Source organism: Abrus precatorius, unplaced genomic scaffold (assembly GCF_003935025.1).
Source record: "Abrus precatorius isolate BTA unplaced genomic scaffold, Abrus_2018 Scaffold3, whole genome shotgun sequence".
NCBI classification, from domain to species: domain Eukaryota; kingdom Viridiplantae; phylum Streptophyta; class Magnoliopsida; order Fabales; family Fabaceae; genus Abrus; species Abrus precatorius.
Window position 1 is genome coordinate 11,275,547 of NW_020874373.1, and position 17,425 is coordinate 11,292,971.

General features: G+C 33.1%; 1 protein-coding gene across 3 annotated transcripts; it reads right to left on the bottom strand.

The window, feature by feature from the left end:
* Nucleotides 1-660: 660 nt before the first annotated feature.
* LOC113860617 (chromatin-remodeling ATPase INO80-like) lies at nucleotides 661-14,300 on the bottom strand. Of its 3 annotated transcripts, none has more exons than XM_027493049.1 (23): nucleotides 14,163-14,300; nucleotides 13,910-13,997; nucleotides 13,381-13,774; nucleotides 12,845-13,277; nucleotides 12,546-12,746; nucleotides 12,281-12,391; nucleotides 11,281-11,705; nucleotides 10,986-11,094; nucleotides 10,820-10,900; nucleotides 10,584-10,752; nucleotides 7,867-8,077; nucleotides 7,557-7,718; nucleotides 7,417-7,474; nucleotides 6,761-6,991; nucleotides 6,468-6,614; nucleotides 4,794-5,339; nucleotides 4,421-4,678; nucleotides 4,209-4,316; nucleotides 3,627-3,721; nucleotides 3,358-3,514; nucleotides 2,760-2,957; nucleotides 2,430-2,588; nucleotides 661-1,381 (listed from the first exon to the last, which is right to left on the bottom strand). In XM_027493049.1, the coding sequence occupies exons 1-23, from the start codon at nucleotides 14,220-14,222 to the stop codon at nucleotides 1,097-1,099; spliced, it is 4,686 nt and encodes a 1,561-aa protein (XP_027348850.1). In that variant the 5' UTR covers nucleotides 14,223-14,300; the 3' UTR covers nucleotides 661-1,096. The 3 variants fall into 3 exon arrangements, with proteins under 3 accessions (XP_027348850.1, XP_027348852.1, XP_027348851.1); XM_027493051.1 differs by having other exon boundaries at nucleotides 7,867-7,992; nucleotides 10,580-10,752; XM_027493050.1 differs by having other exon boundaries at nucleotides 868-1,381; nucleotides 3,313-3,514; nucleotides 7,867-7,992; nucleotides 10,580-10,752.
* Nucleotides 14,301-17,425: the final 3,125 nt, after the last annotated feature.

Here is a 17,425-nt window from a genome sequence, read left to right on the forward strand (position 1 = left end):
TCGACTTCGACATCAACCAAAGGTTTACCATTCCAAAATAACAGACCCAATGACAAAAACAATAAAAAATAAAAATAAAAAACTAACCCAACCGAAAGCAAATAGCGTTGCTATATTTATATTAATTTCTTATCTTCAAATAGTAATTATACCTCTGTTTTAAATGCTATGTACTTCAGTCTATTTTATTATAAATAAACTTCCATATGATAATCAGTTAAAAACAGTCCTCTAAATCCCTTTTTTTTCCTTTCTTTTACTGACTTTTAATATTACTTACAATTATTTTTTAACTTTGGTATTTACTTACTCCAGAAGATAAAATAAAAATTCAAACATCCTTTATTATACCCTATTCAAGACTTCACTTAAAATTTTAGTTTAATTTTTTTAAATAATAACAATAATAATTAGGTGTCATTAATAGTCAGTTGTAAATACTTGAAATTATTGATTTGATCTTGCACACGCAATCCATCCTACTTCGATTTTGTGAGGGTGTCAAAGTGAGGAGTTGACCACTGACCAAATTCAGCACATTAGCAAATTTATATTATATAATAAAACACTCCCAAATATTAAGAACCTATGATGCTGGAGAGGAATGCACCTTTTCTTTTTTATCTTTTTAACACCTAAAATCGAAGCTGAGTTACTAGCATTCACGGTAATATGAATTAAACATGTTATTGGTCACGAGAGATCTCACATAGGGTATCGAATTTTCATGCAATGAACTTAATAAGGGTGGCAAGCAAGATTACAGGATATTAATTATCATTAGTTACAAATAATTGCTAGTGGCACATAAAAAATCAACTCTACTAAGGATGGAGCAATCTTTACAAACTACAAAGCCCCATAATCAGCATACATTAAGAACTAATACCATGTACAACCTATGATATACACCTTTGCCTGTCTTGACTCAACTTTGCCGCCACTATTTCCAGTAAGACGAGAACCAAGAAATAGGGAACTAGAAACTGTTGATCAAATATAGAGAGCCAAATTTAGCAGTCTCCCCAAAATTGTCAATTCACAGGGCTGATAGAATGGTCACTCCCATGTTTTGTAAAATGTCTCACTATGTGTTTCAGTTGTCTTGGCCTGATTCTGATATAGAACCTCCGGCATTATAATCCCTTGTAGGTGGAAATTGGGGCTGCTCTGGGACCATGGTAGGAGTCCCAGTAAAAGCCTCTTCAAACTTTTCGTTCACATTCTTCGTTATCCTCTTCGGTCTCTTGGGTTTCTGGCTAGCTGGATCAGTATTTGGATGGACATCATCCAATTCATCGTCCATAGGCGTAGTACTAAATTCACTCATCTTCTGAGAATTCTTGGACCTCGAAGTTTGCTTATCTGAGGCAGCTTTTCTCTGCAAACAGACGTTATGTTGCCAAATTAATATTCAAAATAAAACTTGCAATATTTGAACTCCCTGAACATCAGTACATCTAAAAATTCAAATCGCTCAATTTTAAATACTAACATATAAATTATATAACCAACAAATGCTACACATTTGGATCCTTTGTTGTCACAGGATCACCAGGTTGGAAAGAGAGATCAAAGTTTTATTGTGTAAGAACCATGATGGGTTAAGGGAAGATTAAACATTAATTTTGTCTATATCTTTTTAACAGTACCTCTCATGTTATTTGAATTTTGAAGAGAATTAGATCCAAATAAATACATTCCCTACAATTTTCTTCTCAAAAAGAAATCTACACAGATTTCCAAATGTGTAGATGTACAATTAATCAATAAAATAAGCACAAATATGCAGTCATTAAACACACACAAGTAATGTGTCCTTTTCCCCAGTTTTATGTGAAAAAAAGCTTTCTGAATGTGAACATACTTCCTTGAAAAAATACAGCTTTACCACAAGACTTAATATATACCCTATAGACTACTAACCAGAAAATACTCCAGTCCATCTTTTCACTCCCTCTGGTTCAAAATAAGTGATGTGTTGATGAAAGGCATAACAAGATTAAGAAAGTCAAGACAAGACTTAATTATGGGACCTTTTTACTAAACTACCCTAACTCAATTTACAGCGGTTACTTAAAATTTTAGGATAATTAATTCATGAAATGGTATTAGGGCCTCAATGACCAAATATTCTAGAGTTTGAGCCTCATGCACGTTATTCTAACAAAAAGTTCAACACAAGGTAGGTGGGCTTGTGCATTGTTCATTTCAAACCCCAAGAGGCTCTTGTGTGAGAGGGCGTGTTACAAATGCAATATAAAAATAAAACCATTCATGTATCTTCACCTAATAGCTTAAGTTTTTAGGATAGTTGGTTTGTGATAATTGTATTGCCTAATTTACAATTGTACAATACATTAATTGAAATATATATAAACAAAATTATGATTTTTCAACTAAATAAATAAATAGAAGTACAATATTACCTTTTTATTACTAGACTTTGATCCCTCTGGCTCTATGGAAATATCATAATCTGAATTACCCTGGGCTACGGTGTTTGTTAGGTCTTCCAGAGATGCATCACCTTCTTCATTTAACCGAATACCCTTCATAGGTAATTTTTTCTTTTGCTTATCCTTTACCTGGAAAGACAAGTGAGGTCAAACACAACCAGAAAATTTCTGAAAATGGCTTTAGGGTGGCTTTAGGGTTTCTGTAATGTATATTTTTCCTTATTGTTTCATTTGGTTGATCAGAGGGATATTAAATATATTGTAAAATAATGAAGTTTGCTATCCAGATTCCCAACCAACCTGGAGAGGGATTTCCTTTAATTTCTGCTCCAACTGTACATCATCTAGAAGCAAAGATACAACATCCTCAGGAGCTAAAAGATCACCACCAACAGAACCACCAGTCATAACAAGGTTCTGTACAGTACTTTTCTGACTAGCTCTCACAAGAATCTTCTCTTCAACTGTCTCTTTACATATAAGTCGGTAAACAGTAACCTAAAAGTTTAAAATACATATATAAATTAAAAAAAAAAAAAAAACTGCACAAGTTAAACACTTAAAAACTAAAAAGGAGTAGCTATAATGTCTGAGCAAGAAAATATGTGCATTCCAGAGAGAGGAAGGGATGCAGCAGTTCCAGATATGCAATGATGGAAAATTCATAGAGAACATACATTGTGATCAAAACGCAACATGGCATCCATAGAATAGTAATGTGTGTTTCATTCAACATATTTTAAAGAAATAATCTCTTATTTCTGCCAACTCCCTAATAGAGCTCTTAAAAAAGTAAATAATTCTTTTTTAAAATTCAAGTATTACAAAATGCACTAACAAGGCATGTGCACACGAGGTGAAAGGGGAAGGGAGAAGTAGATGGAAAGATGGAACTAACATCTTTTGTTTGACCCAATCGGTGAGCTCTGTCCATTGCCTGTAAATCCAATGTTGGATTCCAATCACTCTCGTAAAATATGACTGTGTCAGCAGCTGTCAAGTTGATACCCAATCCACCAGCTCTTGTGCTCAATAAGAACACAAAAATATCAGTCCTACAACAAATTAATAAGAAATATCATAAATTGCTGCATAATGCAATAAGTAATGTTCGTAATCTATCCAGAGTACAAAATGAAAATATTACAAAAAGTTAGAAGGCATTACCTATGCTGAAAGTCTCTGACCATGTCTCTTCGATCCTGAATAGTAGATGATCCATCAAGTCTAAAATACCTATATTTTCTGTAGTTCATGTAGTCCTGCAAGAATGATTATCAGTCATCATATATAACAGAAGACCCATAAAAGTGGAAGGCCAAAAGGCAAGACTGGTAGAGCAATTATGTTGAACACTTGAACTATACATAGATCCTCAACATGGTAGGTAGGAAGGTTTCCATTTTCATATCATTGAACATTTGTAACTTACCCAAATAGCCAAAGTTCTCAACTTAAAAAAAGTTGAATCAAATATATTTAATTGCTTTAGGAAGAAAACATACATACATACACACACATGCAACTTCTAGGTCTCCTCACAAGCTGATTTCATATAAATTGTGATCACTACATTGAAGGGAAATTAACTAATTCCAAAGGGGTCTCAAAATGACTAATTTTATTCATTCATTTACTCGTGTGTCACATCTTTGAATATATCAGAATCATACTACTCCAGATTTTTATATATGTACACACACACCCCCCAACATCAAAAGGTTTAACATTGCGAAAAGTTTGAAGTACCTCCAAAATATTCAGCATCTTGGTCATCTGAGCAAACAAGAGAACGCGATGATTTTCTGCTCGTAAGCGTTTCAATAATATGTCAAGTGTTTGAAGCTTTCCAGAGTCCTATATGAAAATTATGTTAATTAGAAGATTAATTCAACGTGACAGTTGAGAGAAGGGGGGACATTCCATGAGAAAGAAAGAACAAGCATAAAAGCAACACTTACAGTGAGCAATTTTGCTGGGTCAAAATTCCGCATAGGTGGACACGACCCAAAAATACTGTGCGTTAACTGAAGAGCAGGCTGAGAAACAGGTAGTTCAGAATCTATCTCTTGAATTAAATGATGGGGACCATCTGGCTTTCTAGGTCCATTATAATCAGATGTACGTGCAAAGCCCACAAACAATCTCTTAACCCAGGGATCATGTAATTCTTCAATCATTTTATAGTAGAAGTTTCTATCTGAGCAATGAGCACCAATCTATATGGCGAAAAAGAAGAAACGTGGTCAATAATCAATTATCGTTTTGTTAAAAAATGTAACTTATTTTGGAAAAAAATAACTAATGAGCATATAATAAAGAAACATAACATACTGGGGGAGCTCTACTTTGGGGAATATATGTGTAAGCTGAGTGAAGAAGCCTAGCATTTGATAAAAGCCTATCCTGATGTGGGACAACCAAGGCCTCAAAAGGAGCTTGGCTGGGCCCAGTTGGCAATCTTTTTTGAAGAAACTGGGTCTCAGATCTTGACGGCACCAATAACATTCGTGTAACGGTTCTCACTTTTTCTTTCTCAAGGTAACTGCATTCTGGATCATCATCTATGGTCTCCATTAGGAAGTCCACAGCTTCATCAATGAATTTTTGTTCCCATCTCATCATAGAAAATAATAGTTGCTCCATTAAAGAACTGGTAGCCAGAAATGTCACCTCTTGTGGAGACAAATCTATTAAATGGGTAAAACCAAAGTTTCCACTTTTAATGCACTTATCTTCTGAGAAGACAGATCGATAAACATTTTCTGGTCTAAAAATATTAAAATGTTTCTGAAAGGATTCTCTGGAGACACCATGACCAACAGCTGAACTAAGAGTGTCAGAACTTTGCATAATTTCTTGATAGACAAGTTTTGGAATCTGAAAAATTGTGGGGAAAATAACAAAAACAGTAAGGAAAAGAAAATACTGCAGCAGGCATTATTAACATGATGTAGCATAGACAGCTCATTACTAGGGGAAAGAGAAAATCCTAGACCAAAACAAAAGAAAAAGCAACATCAGCATGACCTTGGTCATTTATTAACCACATATAAAGAGATTTTCCTAAGGGTAAACATTTTCATGTTGAAACAAACTTCCCTTTTACAATACCAAAATAAAAATGTCAATATGACACAAACCATCATGTTTCATATGTATTAAATTTTACCCACAACTTAGTACATATGGAACCAGCTACACAGTGTGCATAATGTAAGGTAGTGTGAAACACAAAATCCACCTAAAATTAGCACACTGACTAGATGCACATAGAAGATAAGCCATCACAAATCAGATCTGACATGAAAGTGTGACACATCAGACAGAATAGACCAATGTTTTGTGCAAAATAATTAATTCACCCATCATCATCCCCCACATGTGCATTCTTTGTTTTCTGATTTATATGCTCCCATATAAAAAAGAAAGAAAATTACTATTTTATCATTTTATCCTTTCATATCCTCTTTCGATTCTTCTCAAACCTTAACCTTGAGTCACCCATTAAACAATCCTCTTTACAACAACAATTTACTATGAACCCATTTTAAGACCATAAAAATTACCAACCCAATAGCTAACATTGCATAAATTAAATCATCGTACTAAAATTTCAATTGCTGGCTTTATAAAATGTAAGAAACAAAACAGTGGCAACATTGCAACGAGATCCTGTTTCCTGAATGAAATTATGTTTTTCATAAAACAATCTCTGTTCATAAATCAAATTAGTTTTGTTTCAATTACAGAGTCAAGGATAGTTTGAGCAGTACAAGACCAATCACCTTTGTCTCAGGCTCTCAGCTATAGATTCAAGGATGATTGTTTAAGCAGTGTGCATAACCAATCATCCACAATGTAAAGATTCCCTACAATAGATTTGTGATATGATAGGAATGGAGAGATCTACTTCTTAAGGAATCAAACATGGATAAGTTTGCAACAATACAAGACCATATAAAATTGAATCATTTGACATAGTAAGGCATGAGGATGAGGAAGTACCTCATATGATATGGGGTTGTGACCACCAGAATAATACACATCCTCCAACTCCCCAAATGGAGGAGGTGAAAGGGAATTCGGAATCTCTCCAAAGTAAAGGTAAGTGCTTCCCTCACTCCTTTCGAACAACTCTGGATGATTGCAAACCTATCATATTTAAAGAGCAATATTTATTAAGCACATTCTTGAATCACAACAATCCTTATCTCAAAAAGAACCATATCATACAAAATTCACACTACTAGAATTCAGTACAAAGAGAAAAGAAAGCCAGAATAATATGGATTGGTTACCTTCCTTAATTGAATAACAATGTTCATTAAGTTTAGAATTCTCTTCTCATTGAGCTGCCCACGATTACTATCAAACAACTCAGCAAGAGATATCTTGTTCTTAATTGCTTGATAGAAAGCCTGCTGCCGAGAACTCAACTTACAATGCACAGTAACCTCAGTTTTTGTAGTCAGCTCAGAAATTACATCCTTTTTAACACGACGCAGCATGAAAGGCTTTAGAATTGAATGCTGTTAGGAGAAGAGTATAAGTCAAATAGTTTCAAATAAGAAGAACTCTAATAAAATTAACAAAACCCAATCAATTATAATTAGAAGTTAGAAGCAATAATAAAAATAAGAGTTACCATATAACACTTCCTATTGTAATTTTAATCATCATACCCCAGTTTTAACTCATAAACATGTATATATATATATATACACACACACACACACACACATTGTGAATATAACAATTCCAAAGAATTTTAACATCCAATTAAAGGCAAGAACTCAATGAATGGCACCAACATTTTTCCCCTTTCATGAAGCAATTACCTCTCACTCCAGAACATGGGCTATTTAAATGCCCATAAAATTCCTAATTCAGGAAATCAAATATAATAACACATCCCAACCATCTTACTATGATTATCAATGGGACAGAAACTTACCAATCGATTCAGCTGGTGCTCATTTAAAGTACCCCCATGTTCTGCATGGTTCTCAATTCTGACATGGGCGGATCATAAACCACAGTAAGACAGTAGTTATATAGCTAACATGTTCAAGGACTTTAAGGTGGAATATATACCCTTTAGAAAACCACTCATTAAACTGTTCGTGGCTGTCAAATAAAGTTGGCATGATGAAATGCAGAAGAGCCCACAATTCAGCCATATTATTCTGAATGGGTGTACCAGTCAGCAGTAGACGATTCCGACAATTAAAGCTGAGGAGTGTCTTCCATCTTATACTGTCAATCACAAAAACAGATGTTAATATAACTTCAATAACCAGATGATTAATAAATACAAACAATATAAAACATATGGCCAGACCAATGACCTATTAATAATAAATGTCATTCACTAATGCACACTAGAAACAAGATTTCAGCAAACCTGGTTGAACTTTTAATTGCCTGAGCTTCATCTAAAACCATATATTGCCATTTCACGCGACGAAAATACTTCTCATCAGATACTAATAGCTGGTAGCTTGTAATGAGAATATGAAATTTAGCCTCCCTGGTAAATAAGCAAGGTATGGTTAAAATAGAAATAAAATGAATGAAAATTAAAGACCAAAAAGATAAATTACAAATTGAGCTGACTAGTGGTAGGTGAGGGCCAGAATATTGCATTAGATTAGCCTCATGATTCCAAAGGTTGAAAAACATGATGATTTTATGTAGATTAGTAGTGTATTCAAATTGACTGAATATATATATTCTACAACAAAAGAAAGGAGATTCCCCCATCTGCATTCACTTTTTAGTATCCTGAGAAACCAATTGTTTTCTTGAAATATTATCTTAAAATGGAGAAAATCATCATTTCATGCCAATCACAAAGTTCCACCATTTACAAAGAGATCCTAATTTTCAGGAACTTAATTTATTTTTTCAAAAATATACTGTAGTTATTACTGTAGTTTTCATCCACTTTTCAAATTTAAACAGTTAAAAATTGGCAAAACTATACTTTCTGTCCTTAAATTTGGGTTTCATTTTTGTCCCATGACTACATAAGAATACCCCTATCTGCATTTTACATTTTTTTTGCTTTATTTTTTTAATTTATACTAAAATAGGAATGTCACAATAATTAGATAACATTTACATTTTATACTAATTTGTATATATCCTACAATTTTTAAGAAGTCATATAGCTAGCATTGTATTGCATTTTATCTGTGCTCTGAGTCATATGTGCTTGACTTAAAATACTTCTCACTTCCCCAGCACAGAAAATCCACGGAAAGTTAATATTTTATTTAAAGGAAAAAGGGCAGCAAATTCCAGAATATACAAGGTTCTTCTCTTGAGCTTAAGTTTTCTTCCTTTATGGATCATACCAGCTGGTGGAAATATTTCTTTCTCAGGAATCTAGCTCACCCAGCTCACTGGGCAGGCAATCTATTCTCACCTTTGCCTTACTAAATCCATTATCATTACTCATAGGTTCACTCAATATTCTTACAGAAAGTCAAAAGTCACGCCAGTAAAATATAATCTTTCATTTACTTCATAAATCAATTTTCAAAGGAAATCCTGATTTAGACAATTTTTTCTACAACACATGAACAAGTATATAAGTACCAAGGGAAGTGAGACTACATTCTTGATAAGTTTGTATTTTGAAGTGTTTTTATATCTTATTTCCATACACTTGGTATTAGAGTTTACAACTCTGTTGTATTAAAACTTTGTATTAGTTTTTTCTGTTTTGTTTTTTTAGAGAAAGAAATAGGTATTTGACACTAATTTTGCTATCATTTATAGCAGGCTATCATTAGAAGATCAACAGCGAATTGAAGGAGTATTTTGGTCACAATTGGAGAAAATTTGATGGAAAGCAGAGTCATGCTCAAACATGAAGCACAGACTTACTTAACAATCAGTTTTGGGGTGCTTCGTGGTTAAGCACGGTCGTGCTTACAGGTATGCATGACTGTGCTTATTTGGTGATTCAAATTAAGAGAATTTTTTAAAGTTTTCGTAAATTTAAAGGGACTTAAGGTGCCTACGAGAAATAAATTTTGCCAAGCCGACTTTTGACAATTTTCGGAGCTAATTAAAAGTAGAAATCATTGGTAAAGACATAATGAGTAAGTGATCAAGAGCACTTTTAGAAAACAAGAATTCTTCTTATCTCTTTTCCTTTGAGATTTCTCTAAGTGTATTTCTATTTCGAATGTATATGGATTTCTTTACAATTACTTTATTTGTTTATTTTGTAATGAGTAGCTAAATTCATAGCTAGAACTACAATAGACCCTTTACACACTTTATGTGATCTTTCTGTTTAAATTACAATTGCAGTTTCCTTTGACGATTGATTTTTACCCTAGTGTTTGTATATTTTTATGTTGCGAATTAATAAATCTTAATATTTCATAATTAATTGCATTATAGGCAATCATATCACATGTAATTAATGGATCTACAAGATAAAATAAGATAAGAAATTAAATAGATCAAATTTAATTTTTCTCTTTCAATTGATTATTAAATTAATAAACTAATAAGCTCTTATTGTTTTTTCTTTCTTTTTGTCTTACATGACCATTGGAATAATAATTTACGGAAGAAAATGTTAATATTGTATGATCATTAGGTGTTAATAGTTTTAATGAGTGATTGACAATCATAAAAAAATAAGATATTTTGGTTAAACTAAAAGTGAACATAAACAAATGTAAAGATGAAACCAAAAGTCTTAAACTCATCTCAAATAGTTTTCTTGTTAGAAATTGTGCTATTTTGTTGATCATTTAATTAATCTCTTGTTTAATTCTTTCATACTTTTATTTTACTTCATTATGCACTATTTAAATTTAAACAATTAAATCACGATATTTTCTATAATTGAAAATAATCTCTATAGGACGATATTCTAAGAACTCAATTTGAAAACCCTCTTATTAACATTCGACATACCAAATTTCACATACCAAATTTATATGTATTTAAATATATTTCTTAGGTTTAGCAACATTTGGTTTTAAATGTCCATTTTACAAACATCTACCTTGTGTATAAGGTTATTACTACCACCAGACATGTGTTTTTCAAGGTTAAAAATGCATAAGAAATTAATTAATTAACATTACCTACGATATAGATCCTTTGGGTTTATACTTTTCCTAAGTACTGTCCGCTCTGAAAGCCCACCCCAATATGGAAGTCTTTTCAGTTCAGGGCAGAAGCGCTCAAGTTCCTCATTCCAATTATTTAATACAGAAGCAGGTGCAACAACAAGAAAAGGTCCCCATATATTTTTCTCCTGCAAGGGACAAACAAGTTACAATGAAATCACAAACATGTACCAAAACAGGTGTTTGAATATCTACCTCAGCTAAATGGGCTAAAAAAGCCATAGCCTGAATGGTCTTTCCAAGTCCCATCTCATCCGCTAGAATACCATTTAAACCCTGAAAATATTATTAAAAGCCTTCAAATTAACAGCCAAACAAAATAAATCACTAAGTGAAACTTTATTTAGGATTGCTCAACAACCTGCTCATAACAATTAACTAGCCATTGAAGACCTTTTAGCTGATATTCTTTAAGACAACCTTTAAATAATTCAGGTGTCCGAACAGTGGACGCCACTGGCATGGTTGAGCTGCAATACAACAATACATAAACTTAATTAGCATTAGCACGAATATAATATTGCTTAACTCACACTCCTCAGTCCTCAATACTATCTAGATGGATGTCAACAAATAATTTGCATATGTATATTTAAACATGTCTATGTAGCATAGATGTGCATTGACATGACAATAAATAGAGAGAGGAAGCTCACGGGGTTTGTAAATCAATGTTACTAGCTCCAGCAACTTCTGGTGGAAGTGAATCAGTTTCACCAGCTTGGCGCAGCCTCAAGCATTCAGTGTCAAAAGCACTTGTCAACTTTCTCTGCTTAGATACTGCTTCTTGAGCAGCCTTCAAAGCTTCCTTTTTCAATTCAACCTCTTCAGGATCTTCCTCCTCATTAGGCCCAGCATCTGAAGAGTCAATCAGTGCATCTTGATCATATGTATCTTCATCTACCTTGGGTAAAGCTTCTGAAGATATTAAGTTTGCCTTGTTCTGCATAAAGTGACTGTACAGCTCAGTCTGTTGTATAAGAAAATTAAGCCTTTGCTGTTGCCTCTTTGCTTCTCTAACTTCCTGTTCACGCCTCAAAGTTTCAGCAGCTTCTTTTTCCTCCCTTTTTCTCACTTCTGCCTGCAAGGAATGAAATTGAAAAATCACAGCATATTCAAGTCTAATGTTCGAGTGAAATGTAACAAGCATGACAATATTCACACCAAGATATAAATCCAAGTAGAGATTATCATATTTGCATGTCTACCAAATAGACCCCATTTTATGTCATGACCAAAAAGGTCTGATATCAAATAAAAAAATTCCAATTCTTCTTTTATGACACCTGAATTGAACAGCTTGGACCCCAAAATTAAATCCTAAAAAGGAGCACAAATTACCATCTGGATCAATCATTACCCACGACATTTAAAAACTACGACATCATTTTAATAACCTATTATCCATTAGATAAACATGCATAAATGAAATACATGCACAATTAAGAAAGTAGGTACAACCTATTATCAACAACCATTCATTAAACTCGTCTTCAAATGTAAAGGTGGAGCAAAAGAGAGAGTATGCAGCCATCATGTCCTACTAAAGTTCACCATAATCACAAAAAAAAGAAGACTTCTTGAAATACACTGTCTTCCAGAGTTCAATATCCAGTACCATAAAATAAAAAAATTCAGGAAGGAATTAAAAAGTACCATCTCCTTGTCTATTCGTTTCCAGAACAGCAACATGTCTCTAGCTAGTTTCCGGGTGCGCATACCAGCAGTTCTTGTCCATTTAAGGGATCTACTAACTTTCATTCTAACCTGAAAGAAAAAATAGATCCATGTAAGTTATTATAGACAAAATACCAGACCTACCATCAAAACCTTTAGACAAAACCACTAGATAGCTATACCACAAATTAATATGAATTATAACAGATATAGGACATATTAAAAGGAATGAAACAGGACATGCCTCTCTTTGACAAGTCTCTGAGACCCTCTTGGCATCAATCAGTTGCTTTCTATGAAAAGTAGTAAAGTTCCTATGATGCTTTGGTATGTCTCTTCTTACAATATTTACCCAAATCTTTACACATCTTTCCATTTCCTCCTTCTCTATCAAAGCAGGGTCTTTCTTCACCTTTTGCTTCTTAGGTAGGCTTCTTTCAATGATCTGAAGTAGTTGAAAGACAAAGATAAATAATTAAAAAAATAGAGGGAGACTGTAAGGATAACAGGAAAAAATATCAATTCATATTATTTGAAAGATACCTCATAGGTGTCACCTTTCTCCAAAACCTTCACATAATAAACCTGCAATACACCACCCTCAGATAGAATAGATCGCTTTATGCTTCCTGCTGCCCCCTCCGGAATGGAGGAATTCAAACCAATATCAGATACTTTCAGACCGAATTTATGAGCTGAATTAGAAGCTGACATGATCTTCAGCCGTGCCTGAAGTGATTCATACTGAGGTATTGCTTCCCCCATGCCTCCTCGGTTTCTGTTCCCAAACCTTTTATCAGCAGCCATCATTTCAGCCAAGGATCCCAAATCCAAGGTACCCTTTAAGTAAAAATCCTCAACATGGATATCTGAGAAGCTTGGGAGGTTCAGAGCTGAAGCCAACTTATCATAGATTGGAGGAATCTTGTAAGTGATACCATCCCCAATATCCACAGATGCAGGTTCATACATAATCCTGGAAGGAGTTTACAAAAGGTAAGGTCATTTCTAATGTAAACAATGATTCATTATTCACAAAGCCAAACACTATAAAAGGCAACAAAGCAGAAAAGGAAAACCTATCAGTGCCATGTTGCTGCATTGAATCTGCATCACGGTAGTTTCCTGGTCTCTGAGAATTGGAATCATTCATCCATTCCGATGTAGTTTCCGCAGCATGTAATCCTCCCCTACGCTCGTTCCCGGACTTGCGAGCTTTCAATCCCGCATTACCTTTCACAAGTGGAACAGCAGCCTGATTTTGGGCAGGACTGGTCGAGGTATCCCTAAACCTCCTCTTGTATTTCTGAATATGCTCTCCCAGCATCGACCGATATCTCTCTTCCGTCATATGTGTCCCGTAAAAACTACTCTTCTCCTCGTTGTCACTGTTTTGAGACCACCTCCTCTTCTTCAGCAAACTCACTTCCCTTCCACGCACATTCCCATTACTGTGATTTGCAATCACCCCACCTACTCATGGAAGTATCCCAAAGATACAGAGTACACTTACATAAGTTCAATCTCTTAAACCAACAATTATTTCACTAGCCAAACAGTAATGTTTAAAATCATGAAAAATCCAAGTAACTAAGAAGTAGTGCCTACCTTGGCTGTCTCTGCTCTCATCCTGACTACTATTCCCATAGTAATCAAAGTCATCATCTTGTTCTGGAAGCTGAAAGCTCATCAAAGACTACAAAACAGTGTAATCCGAAACATAAAAACAAATATCTTGAATTTTCAAGAAAAAATAAAAATAGCTAAAAATTCAACTCAAAACAATTCTTCAATTCCATCATAGTAAACCATGAAAGAAGACAACACACTGAATTCCACAGAGATATGAAACGGAACGGACCTCAAGATTGAAGAGGGTGGAGTAAGAGAGTGAGTCCTTGGGTTTGGACCTGTGATCCATGTGCTGCGACTAGGAAGGAACCCTAGTTCTGGGACGAAGCATGAAGAGAAGAAGAAGAACCCTAAGATGAGAAAGGGGAGCAGAGTGGTGCGTAGGATAAGGTGAGAAAAGAGAGCAGAAAGAAAAGAGAAGAAATGGAAGCACTGACGTGCGCTAACGTGCGCTGTACAGGTGACATTTCCGCTAACGTGCGCTACCCGGTATATTTCCATTTTGACGGTGGAATTTGCCGTGTATAGACGGCGGGAAGAAATAGAACAACAATGCAATTATTAGTTTGAGTGTAACTACAATTCCACTTCCTAAATTTTATTTTTCTTTTTAATTTTAAACAAATAAGTACATTTTTTTGTTATTTTTAAAAAATAAATTAAGCATTTATTTTCTCAGAAATAATCTCATTCAATACTCATTTTCATTCAACTAAATCTACCAATACCGACAACGTGGAACAATAGTTATATTTTTCCGTAAGTTATAAATATTATATTTAAATATAATTTATATGAGAACATATTAAATGAATTTTTATATAAAGTTATTAAATATTATAATCAATTTTCATAATCGAAACATAAAAATTATATAACATTTTTAAAATGTTACTTAACTTTATAAAATTAATCATGTAATTATTACTTACTGCTTCATTTTTCTGTTTTTTTTAATAGCTTTGCTTTTCCTCATTTACATTTGAATTTCTTGCATAAAAATAATTAATTAATTTATATAAATAATTAAATATTAATAATTATTGTATAGTCACTGTAAAATTATAATTTGAATTTTTTAATAATTTCTTTATAAATTAATTCACTTTTCCATAATTTTGCATAATAATGCATCAATTCAAGACACAAAATTTTTTCTAAAAAAAATTTTAGAAATAAAGAAAACGTTTTATTTGTAATGAGAAAAAATTATAGCATTGTTATAATATTTTTTTATCAATTTTGCAAAAAAATAATAATAAAGTAATGATTGAATCATTTAATACTATTTTTATTATTATGTATATTAAATTTATATAAATTAAAAAATATAATATTTTATTTAAAATTTAATTTTTATTTAAAATAATATGATTGAATATCTATTAATTTGTACACCTATAATTAATCTAATTACTCAGTATAAAGAGTTTTATGTAAGATTTTAAAATGAAAAATTATGTAATAAAACATAAAATTAAAATAATTAACCAGAATAACAATTGATAGCAAAAAAGAAAAAACTCTAAAATAAAATTATATATTGATATCTATCTCTATTCTTTTATTATTTGTGCCTAACATACTTAAAGTATGTATACTTTCACGACCCATTTTCTTAAAAAATTAATGACATTTAACACTAACATTTCTAATTCACTTATCCATTTATTAGATATTATATACACGAGTCCTTAACATTCACATCAACAAAATAATGAAGTTCCTGGGATATTTTCATATAATATCAAAATTTACATAAATTTATATATTTACAATAAATTGATTCAGCGAGGAATTCAAAATACAAGTGTTTGACATATAATTATATTCTTTGGCAAATTAATAACCCAATAGTCTAAACTTAATGCTCAAATTCTAGACTAACAAAATGATTAACATCGTGATATTCCAAATGTTAACTCCAATGTCTCTTAGTTAGACCTTTTAGCTTGAGCAGTAAATGCATTTCCTATAACTTTTGCTCACGTATCATTGTACGATCATTGCAGCATACATACCAACACAACAAGATGCAAAGGTGAGCTTATAAAATTTACAATCATAATATAGAATATAAATATGTAAAGTGTATTAAACAGCTAACATATTTTACAGCATTCAACATAACAGATTCAATGAATTGATGCAGCATGCTTAGCCCAATTTCAGCCCAACTAATGCAAATGCAATAATTTTATTCTATCTGACTTCACAACCTAAATAATCAAGAGGAACTGTTTTCCGGTCTGGGAGCAACTCATCCCGATATCTGAATCCAGACACAGTACAACTCAGCATCCTAATCAGCTCTAAAATGATTACGATGTAGCACGACGAAATTAACATATTACAGCACAACAAATTTTATTTTTTAGCTTTAGCAATACAATAAGATATATAATTTCATTTAACTTCAACAATTCAGCTATATATATATTTTCACAACAAAACTCAACATTTCAATACACAACACATAGTGAGACTAAACAACTTAAAATATTAATTAAATATTTCAACATATATTAGTACTTTCGGTTCATATATCACATTCCAGCATGTTATATACATCATAGCATTTTAGTACATTATATTTTATCACGACTTTTTAAACACTCATCAGATAACAGAGAAATATACTTGACTATACAAGCTTTGGGTCCTAGCCCAAGGTTAACTCATACAGCTCACTATTCTTAACTAGAATAATACGTTTTATATAAACATCTCGGTCTTTACTAAATAAACTAGATAAAATCAGGTAAGTTCCCCTTACCTGGAATGAGTTTTCTTCAAATCAACTCCTTGTAAGTCCCAAAGGGATAGATCAAGCGTTTGGGTATGAAATACGGTTCAAACGGCTCAAATCTAGATCTTGATGAGATAGAAAATCTCACTTTGATCAGAAAGAAATTCGGCTTTGAGAATATTTTCTCTAAGGAGAAGAAGTGAGAGAATAGAGAGAAAATGAGAGAGAAAGGAGTGTCTAGTGAGAAAAATGAAGTTTTTAGATGCTGAGACTCCTTAAATACCCTTTCAGCCCGCGCGCTCTCGCTGAAGCGAGCTAATTCTCACTTGAGCGAAATATGCCCTTGCCCCGGGCAAGAAAAACAGAAAGTGAAACATCTTAGATTCCTGATATTCTCGCTTGAGCGAGCTATATCTCACCTAGGCGAACAACATTCTTGCTTTGGCGGGATTGTGTCCAGAGAGTTACATATTACTCCTGCGACTCCTTGCTTAAGCGAGGTCACCTCTCGCCTGAGCAAGATTCCTTTTCGCTTGGACAAAGTTACAACTGAGGTAATCATATGTGCTTTCACTTGAGCGAGATTGATCTCACTTGAGCGAAATACCCTTCACCCAGACTTCAAATTTCTCTTTTGAGTTAAATACTACCAACTCTTCACTATACTTTCTAAATTATCCAGACACTCAGTACACTTAATAATCATTCTCCAGCTCACACTGCACTTTACATTTAACAATATC